The sequence below is a fragment of the Lissotriton helveticus genome, chromosome 7 (assembly GCF_964261635.1).
Source record: "Lissotriton helveticus chromosome 7, aLisHel1.1, whole genome shotgun sequence".
Classification (NCBI taxonomy): domain Eukaryota; kingdom Metazoa; phylum Chordata; class Amphibia; order Caudata; family Salamandridae; genus Lissotriton; species Lissotriton helveticus.
Window position 1 is genome coordinate 350,364,934 of NC_136068.1, and position 17,968 is coordinate 350,382,901.

The window sequence follows — 17,968 nt, forward strand, 5'->3', positions numbered from 1 at the left end:
AGACCGGAGATTGATCTTTTTGCCACTCCGACCAACAAGAAATGCCGTTCTTATGCAAGCAGGCTTCCCCATCGAGATTCTCTGGGGAGTGCACTTTCGATAGCATGGTCGAGGACATTTGTCTAAGCTTTTCCTCCCATATCTCTGATCCCACAGCTCATCAGGAAGATCAAGGTGGAGCCGTGCAGGATGATCCTGATAGGCCCTGCTTGGCCGCGGCAGTTCTGGTTCACGGAACTCCATCTGCTGTCGATAGCTCCTCCTCTTCCTTTGGAGGTTCTACCAGATCTCCTCACGATGTCCGAAGGACAAGTTTGGCACCCAGATCCGCAGTCATTACACCTGACTGCATGGCTCCTGAGCAGCGAGAGTTTATGAACCTACCCATATCAAGTGAGATTAAGGAGGTCCTTTCTCAGGCAAGGGCTCCTTCCACGAACAGGACTTACCGTCTTAAGTGGAAGAGATTTTGTTGCTGGTGCAGGAAAGAGAGCATTGACCCTTTCGCTTCCAAGCCTCATCAGTTCCTTCCTTATCTGCTGTCCTTAGCTAAGTCGGGACTAGCCCATTCATCGATTAAGGTCCATTTGGCGGCAATATTAAGGTTCAGGAGGACTGGGTCTGGGCCCTCCTTGTGTCAAGCAATTTCTAAAGGGCTTGTTCAGAGTCTATCCACCAGTGAGAGTGAGACCGCCTCCTCCGACATGGCATCTGAATCTAGTCCTTTCTCAACTCATGAAGGGCCCGTTTGAACCTATCCATCGTTCTGACATGAAATACCTTTCATGGAAATTGGCTCTCCTCCTCGCTCTCACGTCGGCTAGGCGTGTTGGAGAATTGCAGGCCTTGACTATCCAAGAACCTTTCCTTCAATTCAAGAGAAACATTGTAATCATGAGAACTAATCCGAGGTTTATGCCTAAAGTTCCCTCGGACTTCCACTTGAATGAGCCGGTCATTCTGAAGGCGTTCTTTCCTCAACCGGCTACACCAGCAAAGAGAGCATTTTTTTGCAGAGTTTTATATAGCGCGAACTAGAACCGAACCGAATCAGTTATCAGAGCGCTTTACATAGCACCAGTTACGTTACATGAGGACACACTTTCATTTTTATACACGGGGAGATTAAGTGATTTGCCCAGAATCACAGGGGGTTTTTGGCGTCGTTACCGAGACTCGAACCGAGTTTCCGAGGTCGAGTGCCTTAGCCGTTAGGCCAACCCCTCTCCCCTGCATTCGCTAGATGTGCAACGGTGCTTAAAATTCTACTTGGAGCGTACTAAGGGTTTTCGGAAAACATCACAGTTATTTGTTGCCTTCGGGGGTCCCAGCAAGGGCCTTCCACTATCCAAATAAGGTGTTTCAAGATGGATCACAAGTGCCATTCTGCATTGTCATACTGCTGCAGGAAAACCTCTGACTGGAAAGATTCGAGCACATTCCACGAGATCTGTGGCTTCTTAGACAGCCCTCTTCGCGGGGTGCAGATTAAAGACATTTGCAGAGCTGCTACCTGGAGCAGCGTTCACACCTTTACCAGGCATTACTGCCTGAAGTCCTTACAACAAGATGATGCGGCAGTAGGACAGGCTGTCCTGAGGAACCTCTTCCAATGATTGGTGAGCTTTCCTTTCTCTCCCACCTTCCGTCTTTCACATTTTGTATCTTTGTCATGTTGCCTATTGCTATATTGTGATGATGCAAAATGTGATTTTGTTGCTAACTGCTTGCTACTCTGATACAAAGCATGGGAATCTAGGAAAGTTCCAATACTGGGGTAAGAAAACAAGTTACTTACCTGTAACTTTGGTTCCTCAGTATTGGTAACTTTCATAGATTCCCATGCGCCCACCCACCTCCCCGAGGAAAGCTCAGCCTACAGCGGATATGGTGTCTAAGTACACAACGGCTACGAAAATCTGAGGCTCTGAGGTTCCTTCAGGAAGGTTCTAAGAGGTGAGGCACTTCTGATTGGCTGAGGCCTAAGTTTGGTCTCTTATACACAAAGAGTGTGATATGCTACAAAAGGGAATGAGTCGCAACATTGGGACACTGTGTAGTGCCCCCGACCATCGCACAATCGCTTTTGCATGTGCAATATATAAACCAACGTTCATCATAATGAGTCTTTTCAATCCATCTTTTTTTAATTCCTTTTTTCATTGCTTTTAAACGTTAACCATTTTCTTTCCACATGTAGGATAATGCCAATTTTCTAGGTTTCAATTATTCCTGATGGGCCATCCGAACCTCTTCATTCAAGAATATGCACTGACGCAGATTTCATAAAATAGCAGTTTATTTGCAAACCCAATGCATTTCGGGCCTCCGTGGGCCCTTCGTCGGGGGTAACTAGAAAATCAATTAAATAAATGTTACAATGCATTTCTCCACAGAATATATACATGTTACATATTAATTCGTTATGAAGTAATCTGCAGACGTCATCAAACAGTTCACTGCCTCATTATGCTAAACAATCACCTCGTGCTGAACCTGCTATTTTTAACTCACATTAATCATTGAACTCATGTCAACTGAGTGTCTATTTAACAAGATGTTCGTAACATCGCCATTCATCCCTAAAAGTGCTGTCACAGTTATTTACCCTCCTCGAGACAACTTAAATCATGTACTCAATGCCATAACGTTTCTAAATGAAACACTTTCCCGTGGCTTGCTATGTTTCTACATGCTGTATTCGGCTACCCGCCCAGAACAGATACTGATCTTATCATTCACTAAACATTCTGCTGCGATGTTTAATTTATCAAACAACCGTCTTGCACATTACAAACATTTGTAAAAATTTCTTGCCCGTTCTCTTAACTGCAATCTATTGCTCTTGTGAAAGACAATGCTCAGTTCCTGTCTCCTCCTTATCAACCCCTGCCTTTGCCACATACCTGCTAATTCATTGCCGAGATTCTCATTAGACTGCCAAAACGAGTCTCCCTCTGCTTTCCCCGGATCTTAAAACCACCTCTGGCCCCTCCCTCCAATCAAGGTCACCTGTGACGCACTGACGATTCTATTGTAGCTGTAGCACTACATTTCCCAAAATGCTCGGTAATGTTAACCAGCCATTATGTATCTTATGTTCAAACGCAATCGCCCTATTACAGCGTGATATGCAACTTTTAACTCAGAGACTGCATGCCGGATCAAAAGAAAAAAGTCTGTGAACGTTGTCCCATTTAATGATCGCAAAGTTCAAGTTACTTCTGGCTCGTAATTCAAATAAACTGATGGTATGAAATCAGGTGTTCCACCTAGCATGTGGTTCGAAGGTACATTTCCGTTTTTTCAAGTGCTTGTGATCCATTTTTTGTTTGGGTGCAAACCCGGTGGGGCCAAAATTTGAAACATCATACATGAATGGGATGCACACCTCAAGTATTCCATTTTCTCTTGTTCATCCTTAAATTTCGTAAAGCGTGCTGACTGGTTGCGTGCCCAGCCCCTGCGGCACGCACAACAATAACTCGCAACATTGGGACACTGTGTAGTGCCCCCGACCATCGCACAATCGCTTTTGCATGTGCAATATATAAACCAACGTTCATCATAATGAGTCTTTTCAATCCATCTTTTTTTAATTCCTTTTTTCATTGCTTTTAAACGTTAACCATTTTCTTTCCACATGTAGGATAATGCCAATTTTCTAGGTTTCAATTAATTGATAAGATCAGTATCTGTTCTGGGCGGGTAGCCGAATACAGCATGTAGAAACATAGCAAGCCACGGGAAAGTGTTTCATTTAGAAACGTTATGGCATTGAGTACATGATTTAAGTTGTCTCGAGGAGGGTAAATAACTGTGACAGCACTTTTAGGGATGAATGGCGATGTTACGAACATCTTGTTAAATAGACACTCAGTTGACATGAGTTCAATGATTAATGTGAGTTAAAAATAGCAGGTTCAGCACGAGGTGATTGTTTAGCATAATGAGGCAGTGAACTGTTTGATGACGTCTGCAGATTACTTCATAACGAATTAATATGTAACATGTATATATTCTGTGGAGAAATGCATTGTAACATTTATTTAATTGATTTTCTAGTTACCCCCGACGAAGGGCCCACGGAGGCCCGAAATGCATTGGGTTTGCAAATAAACTGCTATTTTATGAAATCTGCGTCAGTGCATATTCTTGAATGAAGAGGTTCGGATGGCCCATCAGGTATAATTGAAACCTAGAAAATTGGCATTATCCTACATGTGGAAAGAAAATGGTTAACGTTTAAAAGCAATGAAAAAAGGAATTAAAAAAAGATGGATTGAAAAGACTCATTATGATGAACGTTGGTTTATATATTGCACATGCAAAAGCGATTGTGCGATGGTCGGGGGCACTACACAGTGTCCCAATGTTGCGAGTTATTGTTGTGCGTGCCGCAGGGGCTGGGCACGCAACCAGTCAGCACGCTTTACGAAATTTAAGGATGAACAAGAGAAAATGGAATACTTGAGGTGTGCATCCCATTCATGTATGATGTTACAAAAGGGAATGAGGCCTAGTCCTTTTTCCTTGGTCTTTTGTACCTACAGCTATGGTATTTTTGTTACCGAGACTCCCATTCCTACGACTGGGAATGATACAAAGCATGGCAATCTATGAAAGTTACCAATACTGGGGAACCAAAGTTACAGGTAAGTAACTTGTTTTCTTCCATGCAGATAGGTGACATCTTTAAGATATTTATTGAGTTGTTAAGATCCCTTGAAACAACCCCCCCCCCCCGGAGCAGCTTTCTAGCTGCTCAGCCATCTTCCAACTGACAACACTCACAGCAGGCACCCAAGCATTCCACTCATGTCAATCACACTAACCTTCTACACGGAACACTCACACTGGCTGAGGAGCTAGTTACAAGGTAAAGTTGAACACTATAAACATAACATGAAGATATTACACCATGGCCCTTAGTCCTGGCAGGCGGGCCTGGGGAACAGAGCAAGCCTTAAACTGATTCTGAAGTATACATCTGCGTTTGTCCATGTTTCTAATAGTACTAATGGAACTTCATCTTTTTTTCTTCCTTCTCAATTAGGTACTTGACAGGTGATCAGTTCTCCAGTGAGTCGTCTTTGGAAGCGTATGCCCGCTGCCTCCGCATGGGCTGCAGGTGCATTGAGTGTGAGTATTTGGTGTAATTGTGCCCCTATATAAGCTTATGTTAACTTATTGAATGTCAGTGTTGTGCTTCTCACTGTAAGTCGTTGGAAGAGTCACTAAGCATCAACTGCAAATAAATCTCCTAACTACAAGTCTTTATATACACACTGAGTTTGTAGTATTGCAGATTGTTGTTCCTGTCGATGACCACTGGTATAACCCACAAAGTATGATTGCTAAGTGTAGTGTCCGACAAAACATCTGTCTACGACTCCGAAGTTGAGAATTGTGCCAGGCTTTCTCACCGTAGGTCTGTATGTAAACTGAATGTGAGCATAATGCATTCTTTCCTCTGCATATGTGTGTTCATGTGATCCCTTGAAATAAAGTACCTTACATACCATCACTGCATTGTGTGTGATTCAAAATTTGACAACTGTCACGCTGCTCCCCAGCAACAGGCTGCTTTTGGCCATCATCATTGGTCTGAGATATGACCTCTCCTATCCCTAGCTCAGAGGCATCAGTCTGCATAATGAACTGCTTGGTGTAGTCTGGAGCTTTGAGATTTGGTGCTGAGCATATTGCCTCTTTCAGGATGTCAGAAGCCTTTTGATAGCTAACTGTCCAGTTTACCTTTTTTGAGCATTTTCGTAGAGGTGAGTTCTGTGAGGGGTGTCACAATGGATCCATACCCTTTCAAAAACCTCTTGTAGTATGAAGTCAAGTCCAGGAAGGCCGTGACTTGAGTCTGGGTGGTTGGAGCCTCCCGTTCCAGAATAGCCTTGATTTTGTGTTGTAGGGTTTGCACTTGACCTCCACCAACAAGGTGGCCGAAGTACACAAATTTGCCCTGCCCTATCTGGGGCATTTGAATGCCTTGATAGTTAGGCCTGCAGATTGCAGGTCCTGTAAAACCTTCCCTAGGTGGACCAGGTGATCCTGCCAGGAGGAGCTAAAGACAGCAATACCATCAAAACATGCTGCACGAAAGGCATTCAACCCAGCAAGGACTTGATTCTCCAACCTTTGGAAGGTGGCAGGGACATTCTTTAAACCAAAGGGCATACCAGTAAATTGATAATGTCCATCAGGTGTTGAGAATGCTGTTTTTTCTTTGGTTCCTGGGGCCATGCCAATCTGCCAGTGCCCTGCAGTTGAGTCAAAAGTACGAAGGGATTTGGCTGCCCCCAATTTATCAATCAACTCACCAGCCCTTGGTATGGGGTGGACATCTGTCTTGGTGACTGAGTTGAGACCTCTGTAGTCCACACAAAACCTAATTTCCCTCTTTCCACCCTGTGAATGAGATTTGGGGACTTAGACCACTAGGCTGGCCCAGGGACTCTGAGGGCTCAATAAACCCTAACTCCAGCATCTTGCTGATCTCAGCTTTGATGCTGTCCTTAACTTGATCAGACTGTCGATAGATTTTATTTTTTACAGGTACGCTGTCCCCAGTTTCCACTCATGGTTACACAAGTGTGTCTGTCTAGGGGTCAAGGAGAAGAGCTTAGTAGGCTGCTGTAAGACTTGCTTGCAGTCAGCCTGCTGTTGTGCAGTGAGGGTGTCTGAATAGACCGCTCTATCCACTGACCCATCTTTGGGGCTGTTAGAGAGGAGGTAAGGGAGAGGTTCGCTCTCTGTCTCCTGATCCTCATCAGTAACAATTAACATGGTTATGTCAGCCCTGTTATGAAAAAGCTTTAGGCGGTTTACATGGATCACCCTCTTGGGTGTCCTGCTTGTTCCCAGGTACACCAAGTAGGTGACCTCACTTTTCTTTTTTAAGATGGGGTAAGGGCCAATCAATTTGTCCTGGAGGGCCCTTGGTGCCACAGTCTCCAAAATCCACACCTTTTGCCCTAGTTGGAATTCCACCAGTGCAGCTTTTTGGTCATACCAGTGCTTCTGGGGTTCCTGGCTTGCCTCAAGATTCGTGGAAGCTTTTTCCATGTACTCTGCCATTCTAGACCTTAGGCCTAGTACATAATCCACAGTATATTGTTTGGGTTCTTGGAGAGGTTTCTCCCAACCCTCTTTAACGCAAAAGAGTGGTCCCCTATCAGGGTGGCCAATTAGAAGTTCAAAGGGTGAAAACCCTACTCCCTTCTGAGGCACCTCCCCGTAGGCTAAAAGCAAGCATGGTAAAAGGACATCCCATCTCCTTTTGAGTTTTTCAGAGAGTCTCATGATCATGCCTTTACATATCTTGTTCAACCTTTCAACAAGACCATTGGTTCGTGGATGATAGGGTGTAGTAAACCTGTACTTCACCCCACACTCATTCCACATGTGCTTGAGGTATGCAGACTTGAAGTTTGACCCTATGTCTGACACCACCTCCTTAGGAAACGTTACCCTGGTGAAGACACCAATGAGGGCCTTGGCTACTGCAGGAGCCGTAGTCGTCCTAAGGGGGAATTCCTTCAGGATACCTGGTGGCATCATCCACAAACCACCAATATAAACATTTTGTCTGAGGCATTGGGAGGTTCAAGTGGACCCACTATGTCCACATCTACCCTCTCAAAGGGAGCCCCAGCCACTGGTAGTGGCATTAAGGGGGCCTTTGGTTGTCCACCTGTTTTGCTACTGGCTTGACAGGTGAAACAGGAGGTGACACACTTTACTTTCTAGGACATCTGGGGTCTGTAAAAATGGCTAACTAGCCTGTCCCAAGTCTTGGTCTGGCCAAAATGACCAGCTAGGGCATTGTCCTGGGCCAAAGTGAGTAAAAACTCTCTGTACCTCTGTACATCTGAGACACAGCCACTCCCCTAGTAGCACCATGGTTGTGGTCTCTGGCCTCAGTATACAGGAGTCCCTCCTACCAGTAGGCTCTGTTGGTACCACTAGCATCTCCCTTTTCCTGTGCAGCAGCATGCTGCCACAGGCCTTCAAGAGTTGGACAGGTCTGCTGTCCAAGGCACAGCTGTTCCCTAATGTGTCCCCCTGGGCCTAAGAGCTCAACCTGGTAAGGGTTAAGTTCCATGGGCTCCGTTCCCTCTGGGGCTACCAAGTCCTCTCCCCGAGGAGAGGTGTCCTGAATCCTTTGCTGTCCAGAAGCTGGTTCCCCAGTCTTCTTACTTTTTCTATTGGAAGGTTGGGATATTCATTCCAGGCTCCTAAACTTCTTTTTCACATTGGGCTTGGCTCTGTGCTCTAGTCTTGACACACACAATCTCAGGGATGTCCTGCATTGTTGCATGGGCTTTCAATTCTACCACAGCCCGTGCTGAGGTCTTCAGGTCGTTTCCAAGCAGACAGGCAGCTGGGAGGTTTGGAGAGACCACTACCTGTTGCTAGCCAGTATACCCCCTCCCCCCCAGTCTAATGTCACCATAGCCATGGCATGGTTAATAGTAACATCTCACAAAGGATAACCGAATGGTATAGAGTCTCATGTGTGTAGAAAAAAGTGTGTATAGTGAAAAAAAAGCATTTGCTTTTAAAGACGAGAACCCTCACTCACCACGCAGGTGACATGCTTCATCATTGGGTTCCCTCTTGCACACAGTGACCGCAAGGTTAACTGTGGGCTACAACTCTCCCGCAGGAGAGGAGCGTGAGGTGTTTTCTACTCCAATGTGATATGTGAGTGAGGGGCAGAATGAAAAAATTATAACAAAGTGAATTAAAATCATCTCAACTAGGGAAAATTTCTTTAATCTGTATCCCTAATGAATGAAGTAAAAAGCCAGTGTAACGATAGGAATATAGATATAACCTATCGGACTAGGTCAACATGTTTCTGCCTGGTATATAATTTGCGGCATTCATCAGGACCACTGTCATGTCACTCTGCTGTACTTAGTGATAAACAAAATATACTTATGTAAACTCTATGTGGACCAGCTTCCATCTGGTCTGGTCTCTGTTGAGGGTCAAGGATGCACTCAAAGGCACTAGGACGGCCGGGTGCAAAGTGCTGAGGCCTAATATTATCCAATTGTGGACAGGGGGCTCCAGTTGGTGGCTGCCCACGAGCACACCACTTGGATGTGGGAGCAAAGCTCCTAGAGTTTAGCTCAAGGCAAAGGGGGATCAAAGATAGCACCCAAAATGCACCACCAGCGGCACTGGGGCGGCCGGATGCTGGATTATACGTTGGGAGCCATGTTGATTTCAATGGGATAGCTCCAGTCAGAACAAACACTGCAGGCTCTGGCACAAAGATCTTATCCAGGCGACCACATGCTGGAGTGGTGAGTTTTGATGTTGTGGGATGCCGGGACACAGTCGGTTGGACCACCCAAGGCCACGGGGTTTCAGGTGCAGGGGTTTCTTTTGGCGGTGGGTTTTCCTTACTGGCTCGCTCACGGTCTGGGGGGGTTCCTCCAGAAAGGGTCTGCGGGCGTTGTTGGGAGACTTGAGGTAGGTCAGGGTTCACCAGATCCCAGGTCAAGATTGTCGGAGAGACCTCTTCGTGGTGTTGGGCCACTCGAACTTCGGCAGTGGGAGTCCGGTGCAGAGTGGTGCAGGCTTGCGCATCTGGCTAGAGCCAGAGTCTGTTGGTGAGCAAATCCGGTGTTCACAGAAGAAAAAGTCTTCATGGGGAAGGCAGGGCAGGTCCTTCAGGTTCTGGAGGGCTGCTGGATGCTGGGAAACACTGGGATTCCGCTGGAGCAGGTGCAGGTTGGGACAGGCCGGTAGGACTGGGGCAAAGTCAGTTGTTGTCCTCCCCTACTTCCTTCAGCATGGCTCTTGTGTCCTTCTTCTTCGTTCATCTTGTCTGAGGAGGCAAGGCTCAGGGTTGCCCCTAAATACAAAATGTATGGGTGTGTCATGTTGGGGCCAATGGGTCCCTTCCTTGAGGTGGGTACACCCCCTATTATGCCACCCTCCAGTGGGGGGGGGGGGGGGGGGGGAGAGCCTCACTCTGTTTGGCTGGGTTCTCCAATCTTAAAGATGGCTGGGACTGAGAGTTGTGCTTTGCCTTGCCTCCCCACCTGAGGGGTGGGGTTGGCAAAGATGGGCACACCGTTCCTCCTATCTTGGTTTTCCCACTGAGTCTTCTGCTCAAAGTGGGAGTCAAAACCAGTGGAGGCCAGTTGCTGGGAGCAGAAAATGGCAGAGTCAGCTCACGAACGTGGCAAGCCTTTGAAGCTTCCCCTTCTTGGATGCTTCCCATCCTGGGGGAGGAGGCTTGGCACCTCTGCTTTGGCTTAGACACTGTAGGATTACAAGGCTTATGCACATGTACCCTCACCACTGGTATAGTGCACCCAGCTAGAGGGTTGGCTGATCTATGCCAGGGCAGTAGGTTGCCATGTCGACTCTTCACTTTGTTCTGCACCAAAACACGCAGCCTGCAATGGCCGGGTGTGTGTGTCTGGGTACATGGCCTCTAAGGGTGGCACAATATGTGCTGAAGCCTTAGAGGCCTTCCCTGGTCACAGGGCCCTTGGGTCCCATGATACCTTTTACAAGGGGCAAAAGAGTTGCCAATTGGGTGTGCAACAGTACAGCTTTAGGGAAAGAACATAGGCCCGGGGTACCTGGTTGGCAGGAACCCTGGGCACACGTAGTCAAAAGAGCATCAACATCAGGTAAAAAGTGGGAGGCAACCATGCAATATGGGGCACTCTCCCACACTTGCAAAATTCCCTCCGGGAATTTCCCTTAAAGCAAACTCCAAAACCAAGCTTATTCCTACCTCAGAATCTCTTGCAACATTTCTTGCCATGCCCCAATTCCTTTAATTCTTTTTTTTATTGGCTGACCCATGGTTTCATCTTTCTCAATATTTCTTTAGATGTTATGTTACGTTACTGGGTTTTATATAGCGCAAAGCTGCCCCAGCAAAGGGGCGTCCCAGCGCTGACCGGCAGAAACTGTGTTTTCTCAATCAAATATTTAATGTAAGCCCTTAAAGTAATCAAGTCATCTCAATTTTATCATGTTAAATCCTTTGTATAATTTTGTTTCACATTTTTCATGTTGTTAATGTCAATCTCTAATTAATCAGTGAATTCTTCCAATTTGTCTTGTGCGTTATTAGCACTAATAGCAGCTTCTTTTATCACATATCTAATTTCATCAGCATTATAAGGCTGTTCAAGTCCATATTCCCTTTCAATATTTCGCCAAATTCAATTTTCAGAATTCCAATGCTTACTTTTCTTGGTGGTGGCTCTACTATTGCTGCTGTAACAGGACTAACTTTTTTCTGAATTTCTGGTGTACTATTTTCACATGTACCAGGCATTGCTGCATCAACGTAACTTCTGCCATTCTAACCGGAGTCTGCACTATTGTACTATCTTCCCCAGCACCTGTGTCAACCCCTTAAGTAGTAACAGTTGTGTCTGTCAGTCTATCTGTGTATGGAGGAGATCTAGAATTCAAAAGCTCACTTACAAATATATTATCATGATCTATCTCCGCATCCTACTTTTTTATTTTCTCTTTACCCTGCTCTTCTTTACCAGTTAATATAACAGGGAATGTTTTTACACATTGTCATATCTTCTTCATAACTTTTCTCCCGTTTGTCAAGTTTGCTCTCAAGCCAATGTCTTAATGAACTCTTTACCTCTTTGGAGACATTCTTTCTCTCCTTTTTAGTAGCCATGTAATCCCATTTATTAAGCGCCTCAAACTGTGTAGGTCTGGGCATCAGTTTCATGCAAAAATTCAGACTTTTTCATATTAAAAGTACCCTCTAATGGAAACTTTAAATCGTCATCATGTGCAGTACATTTTTCCATTCTGAAATTCAGGTATATGTATAGTACCCAACCTCCTTCCTCATTTCATAGGCTGACATTGCTTCAGCTGGTATTTTCTGACTCTCTCTGGGCATTTCCATAACTTTAGGCTTTTCCACCAAACTTCCCATTGTTTATTCTCAAAATGAACACAATATAAGCTCTAAAAACACTTTAAAACCCACAACAGTGTAGTGAATAACCACCAATTGCAGCATGACTCTAAGGTCAACATAACACAGCTCTGCTTAGTCAGTAATCAACTTATCAGTGCACTGTTTTGTGACGACTTATCACTAATTCCAGTGCAGCTCCGTGGCTGTGTAACCAATCACAGCATGACTTATCTGTGAAACAGGAACACAATTACAAAACCTCTTTCATATCCAATAACTAAATAACCTTTTGTCTGTTTACTGTAGAAAGGAGAAAAAGGTCAAGTACATCTAATACAACCCCTTTAAGGAATGTTCATACTAAGGATAAAACTGCAAACATGTTTGAACCCCCATCGTACTGGTAGACTACTGTCCTGTAGTCGTCTGCCTCACTCACTGTGCTTGGTTCTATGCACTCAAGACCAAGTTACAATAAACTACTTAAACAAACGCCCTAGAAAAGAAATCCTTACTTCAGAATCCCTATCAAGGTGTAAGTGGTGTCTCGCGTTACAAACCACGATGACAGACAAATAACCATTATCTCGAGATCTTGGATTTCTCCAGTATTAGGGTGTCTTAGATTCACATGCTTGAATAATTCCCAGTCGTCGAAGTGGGAGTCCCACGGTACATAAAATAGTAGTAAGAAACATATATATATATATATATATATATATCTAAACATAGATATCAAATAATATACATATTAAAAAGTAACATTTTGAAGTACCATAGAACAGCATTGGCCCGTAGAAAGCATTGAGGGAGAGCTCACTTTAGTAACCTATCCAGGTCATTATAATAGTCCACATTCAAGTCAATCAGGCTGTAGCACCCTCTAGAACCTTCTCCTAAGAAGCTCAAGCCCTCAGATTTTCTACCGCACGTCGTGTGAAGGGAGTCTCCCTGAGCTCTGCGAAGTTTTCTTCAACTTCAAACCTTCAGAACTTCAAGAACATGTCTTCTACAATAAAGTCTTTATTCAGGCCCTGTTCTGCCTGTGGGAAACTTCGTCTTTTCTCTGAGGACCCTCATAAAAAATGCATCTACTGCTTGTACCCGGACCATGAGGTGAGGAGTTGCAAAATTTGTAGGACATTTTCATAAAAGACCCTAAAAGATAGAGAGGCCTGTCTCCTTCTGTGGTTACAGAGGTTGAAGACCTCCGACAACCCTGTGTCTGATATAGAGAGTGTGTCTTCTCGCCTATCTAAGACCTCTCTGAAGCGTGGGTCTGAGACTGAGATTCCGTCTCCTTTTCTTAAAAAGAAGAAGCCTTTTCTTAAAAAGAAGAAGCTTGTGGATGCTCCGAACTCAATCTTCCCAAGGGAGCTGCCGGGCTCTATGCCTGCGGGACCTAGTTCTCTGGCGTCGCAGATACACACTGTTCCCTCGTCCTCCAAAACGAGTGCAAGGTCGTCGACGAGCCCATCGGCGCGCCCTTCGACGACGACGAAATCAGTCGACGTTATACCTACTTAGACGACGACCAGCACTCATTTGACGACGACTACTTCGTCGAGGATGGCCCAGGAGCTCCAGCCTATCTCGTCCATTGTTTTTATTTTTTTGTGTATATTTTTATTGAAAATGTTCATATAAAACAGCAAGGCAAAAGGAAACATCATACACAGTACTGAATTCAATACGGGGAAGGAAAAACGACATCATAGTCAACAGGCAATACAGGTGCGAAAAAGAGGGGGGGAGGGAGAAGGGAGAAATCTAAGGCAGATCACATGTAATAAGGGAGATGGTGGAATGGAGTTTCAGGGAGAAAGCAGAACCTCCGGAACATCTGATATAAGTGGTGTACATATAGTTCCACGGTCCTCATTCCAGGGTCCCCACACACTACTCCATTTTCGGGGTTTACCCCGGGCCAGGTAGACCGTTTTTTCCCTAAACATGCACCAGTCCATGTTTTCCTTCCATGCCGCAACCGTGGGCACTCTCGGGGATCCCCACAACTGAGCAATGTCCCTCTTAGCGATCATGGCACCCAGGGTTACCTATAGCGTCTGAGTTACATTATGGTCAGTTGGTTCCCATATATTGAGTAAACATCGCCTGGCCTCCGGTCGAAGGGCAATCCCCGTGACCTCACCCATCACATCGTGTACCTTATTCCAATAGGTCGAGACCCCACAACATTCCCAAATAATGTGAAGGAACGTCCCCACCTGCCCACAACCACGCTTACACAGTCCATCTTCTGAGAAATTCATATGAATCAAACGTGGGCCCGTGATGTAAATTCTATGCAGAATCTTAAGCTGGACCAATCGGAGTCGAGCTGGGATCGCGACCTCCTTTGGGGAGGAGATCGCCGGTTGCCAGTCCTCGTCATCCATTTCAAGGCCGTCACGGGTCCACTGCTCACGGAGGTGCGTGAGGAGGTCTGTTCTAGTGTTAATACGTTTTTTATAAACTAGGGAGATGGTACTATCAGGTAAATACCCATCCAACAACCTGTCCTCGAGCGGAGATGATTCCGGAACCTCCTCCCCAACACGGAAGACCGAGCGTAAGGCATGCCGAACCTGTACATAGCGAAAATATTCAGAGCTGTGCAACTCGAACTCCCCCTGTAGCGACTCAAACGACTTTACCTGCCCCTTAACCAAGAGGTCTCCCACTTTGCTAATGCCTATGAGGTCCCACTTATCGAACCCTCTGGTATTCCAAAGTTTACCAAGCCTATCCGAACAAAAAAGCGGGGTCGCCCGAGTTAGGCGATCAGTCCACCCCATCGCATTAGTCGCGTCTTGCCACAAGCGTACCGCCATCTTTGTGGGGCCGGACAGCACTCCAATGGCAGATTTAGAATACAGAGCCCTATAGTAATCGCCACCGGGCAATAGCCATCTGTCCATCGCGAAGGCAGGATGAGGGTCGGGGCCATAGGTGCCGTGGTTTATGGCACTCAGATGGGACGCCCAGTAGTAACGCTTCATATCCGGAAGAGCAATACCCCCGTCAAACCACGGGAGTGTCAGCTTGGCAAGAGAGATACGTGGTCTACCGTCCCAGATCAGCTTTCGTTGGAGGTCTTCGATCGCTCGAAAATAGCTGGCGGGGATGATGTCATAAGCATTCTGAAGAGCGTAGAGAAAACGAGGCAAGGACATCATTTTAAAGAGTGCAGCGCGACCTAACGGTGAAAGAGGTAGTCTACGCCAACCCGCGACATCTTGTTGCAAGCGCGACAAGGGTGGAAGAAGGTTCTGCTGATAACGAATCACCGGGTCGAGGGAAATATAAATACCCAGATATTTAAACCCTGCGTGAGTAATCTGGATTGGACAGTTACGCGGGGGACAAGGCACTTCGCCCGACAGGGACAGTTACGCGGGGGACAAGGCACTTCGCCCGACAGGACATACAAGTAGGATTTCGCCCAATTAATGACAAGACCGAGTTCCTACCGAACGAGGCCAGGACATCACACAAGACCATCAGAGACTTCCGCGGCGAGGTCAAATACAATAAGATATCGTCCGCATAAAGCGAGACACGATCCTCAAGGGTAGCAGACCACCGAATCCCTTTAATCGAAGGTTCCCACCTAATCCACGCAGCAAGGGGCTCTAGAGCCAGGACGAACAGGAGCGGGGATAGAGGACAACCTTGACGAGTCCCCCTCGCAAGCGAAAAGGAAGCCGATACACGGCCATTGACAACAGTTTGCGCGAGGGGGTCCTCATAGAGCAGCCGAACCCAACCAATAAAACCCGGTCCGAATCCAAACTTGGCCAAGGCGGCCCACAAGTAAGGCCATTCAACAGTATCGAAAGCCATCATGGCATCCAGAGACGCCAAGATGGCCGGCTCACGCAACGTCGACGCTCTCGCGAGGACACCATGTAAACGCCTAAGATTGAGAGCTGTATTTCTGTGTGGAATAAAACCGGACTGGTCCGGATGGATCAAGTCCCCGATGACAGTAATCCATCTATTCGCCAGAATCTTTGCTAGGATCTTAGGTTCAGCGTTCAAGAGGGATATGGGTGGGGGAGGAGCCTAGCTCGCGACCGAGATGGCCGCGTTTTAGCTCGGCTCCGTTCAACCGCCTGTTTTCTTCGATTATCCTGTATTTCTCCTGCCCCGGGAAGCCCTCCTTGCTGTGTTTCGGTATTGCGGACACTTTGCGGACACTTACCCGTTGCTCCGGTGATCCTGGGTGCTGTCGATCCTGTGCGGTGGTCCCGCTCGGAGCCTTCGGGGCGGACTGGCCTGGACCTCCTTGCAGCGACGGGATGTGACGGAGCGCGATGGTCGGCCCTTGCTGGCGCTGTGGATCTGGTTGCGGAGGCTGATGTGCGAATAGGCCGGCTGTGCCCGTTGGCGGACCCTACTGGCCTGGGCCTTGGGGTGTGGACGCTGCCTCCTGCGGGAGAGCCTCCTCATTTATCCGGCTTGGTCCCCCCTTTGTTCCCCGGCCCGGCCATTTTGGATTTTCCGCCCGGGCTCGGAGAACGGGGCCGGCGGCACGAGGGGGCCGACGAACATCCTTCTTCTGGTGGGTCTCCTTCCTGCCTTGGGGCGCCCTGCCGCAGTTCGGCTGACCTCCTTTTGCTTTGGTGTTGCTCCGGCTGGGGCCCCCGACGACCGAGGGCTTGCTGGGCTCCTAAGATGGCGGCCGACCCTGGGAGTCTCTGCCGGGCCTGGGCGAGCACTGGGGGCCCGCCACACGGCCCGGATGTCGGATCTTGTGAAGGGTTTCCTGCACTTCAAGTTGTCCTGGATGCGCTATACTCCTGGCGGACTTCCGTGGCTGCGCCTGTTTCCCCTGTGGAGGCGGACCCACTTTTCGAATTATACGGGCCCCCGTCGTCGGATTTGGCTTCCTCGTTGCAGGGTACGGCTGGTGTGCTCCTGGTTTCTGTGCCTCCGGCGGAGACCGCATCCTTGGGTTGGAGACTCTCCGACGCCCTTCGTCGTCCTGCTTTGTTGCCTCGGCCGCTGGTCTGCGGTCCGTTTGCATCCTGTCCAGGCCTCGATGATCCTTTCTGTTTCTCATCGCGTCGGCTCCCCGGCCGGGGCGCCTGTGCCGACCCAGCTGGGCTTGCCTCGTTGGACCTGTCCTTAGAACTGTGCCTGCGGTGTGAAGGTTGTACCGTAACTTTTTTGTATCCTCCGTATTTTCTTTCACGTTTCTTCTCAGGACTGCCGCTGGATTTACTCCTGAACCCTGTGTCCCTCGTCGTTTGGACTTTGTTTGTTTGGATGATTACAACCTTGGACAAAAGCGGACAGGGCTGAAATGACTTATTATATGCGGTAGTCTTGTTTTTGATCTATGACCGACATGTGCTGTTGTGATGTTGCGTAACTTCGTGGGACTCCTGAAACTTATCCTGATATCGTTAACTTCCCGTGGGCTCTGCCTCTCCCCTTTTCACAGGTGGTGGGATGGTTGCAGATAATACTGTTTTTTCGCCCTCTCCCGTGTGTAATGTTCCCTCCTTTCCCTGGCCCTTCTCTTTTGCCTTTGTTTCTACCTTGTTTCTTTCTTCTATATTTCGGGTTCTATTTAGGGCGACAGGCACGCTGCTGGGGGGTTGGCCGTAGCCTTCTGCAGGGGTGTAGGGTGGGCTTGTGGGGTGGGTGGGGGGGTCTGTTGCTGTTTTTGGGGGGTCTTTTTCCTCCTTTTTTCTCCCTTTTTGGTTCTATGGCCCTTGTGTATCCCCTCTTTCGGGGCTCTGTCTCGTCGTCTGTCCCCCTGGTGTCTTTCTGGGGTATTTTTCCGGTATCACGATGATTGTGATTTGCTGGGTGTGTTTTCTTTATTTTTAATGTCTATTTTGTATCGGGTTATTGTTTTCCTGTTTCGTCGCCCGGGGGCGGGTGTTTGGGTAAGAGTCCCTTCCTTTTCCTTCTTCCCCCTTTCCCTTCCCCCCCCCCCTTATGTGGGGTTCTCTTCTTTTATTGGGGGTACGTTTCGTATTGTTTTTGTATTTGGGTCCTTTT

At 47.3% G+C, this 17,968-nt stretch overlaps 1 protein-coding gene across 2 annotated transcripts in view; it reads left to right on the forward strand.

Moving 5' to 3' along the window:
- PLCG1 (phospholipase C gamma 1) overlaps positions 1–17,968 on the forward strand; it is a 595,860-nt gene that overhangs the window by 372,263 nt on the left and 205,629 nt on the right. For both annotated transcript variants that reach the window (XM_078652159.1, XM_078652158.1), the window contains exon 11: positions 5,057–5,142. In XM_078652159.1, coding sequence (XP_078508285.1) covers positions 5,057–5,142 — 86 coding nt within the window. The remainder of the gene's footprint in view (positions 1–5,056; positions 5,143–17,968) is intronic.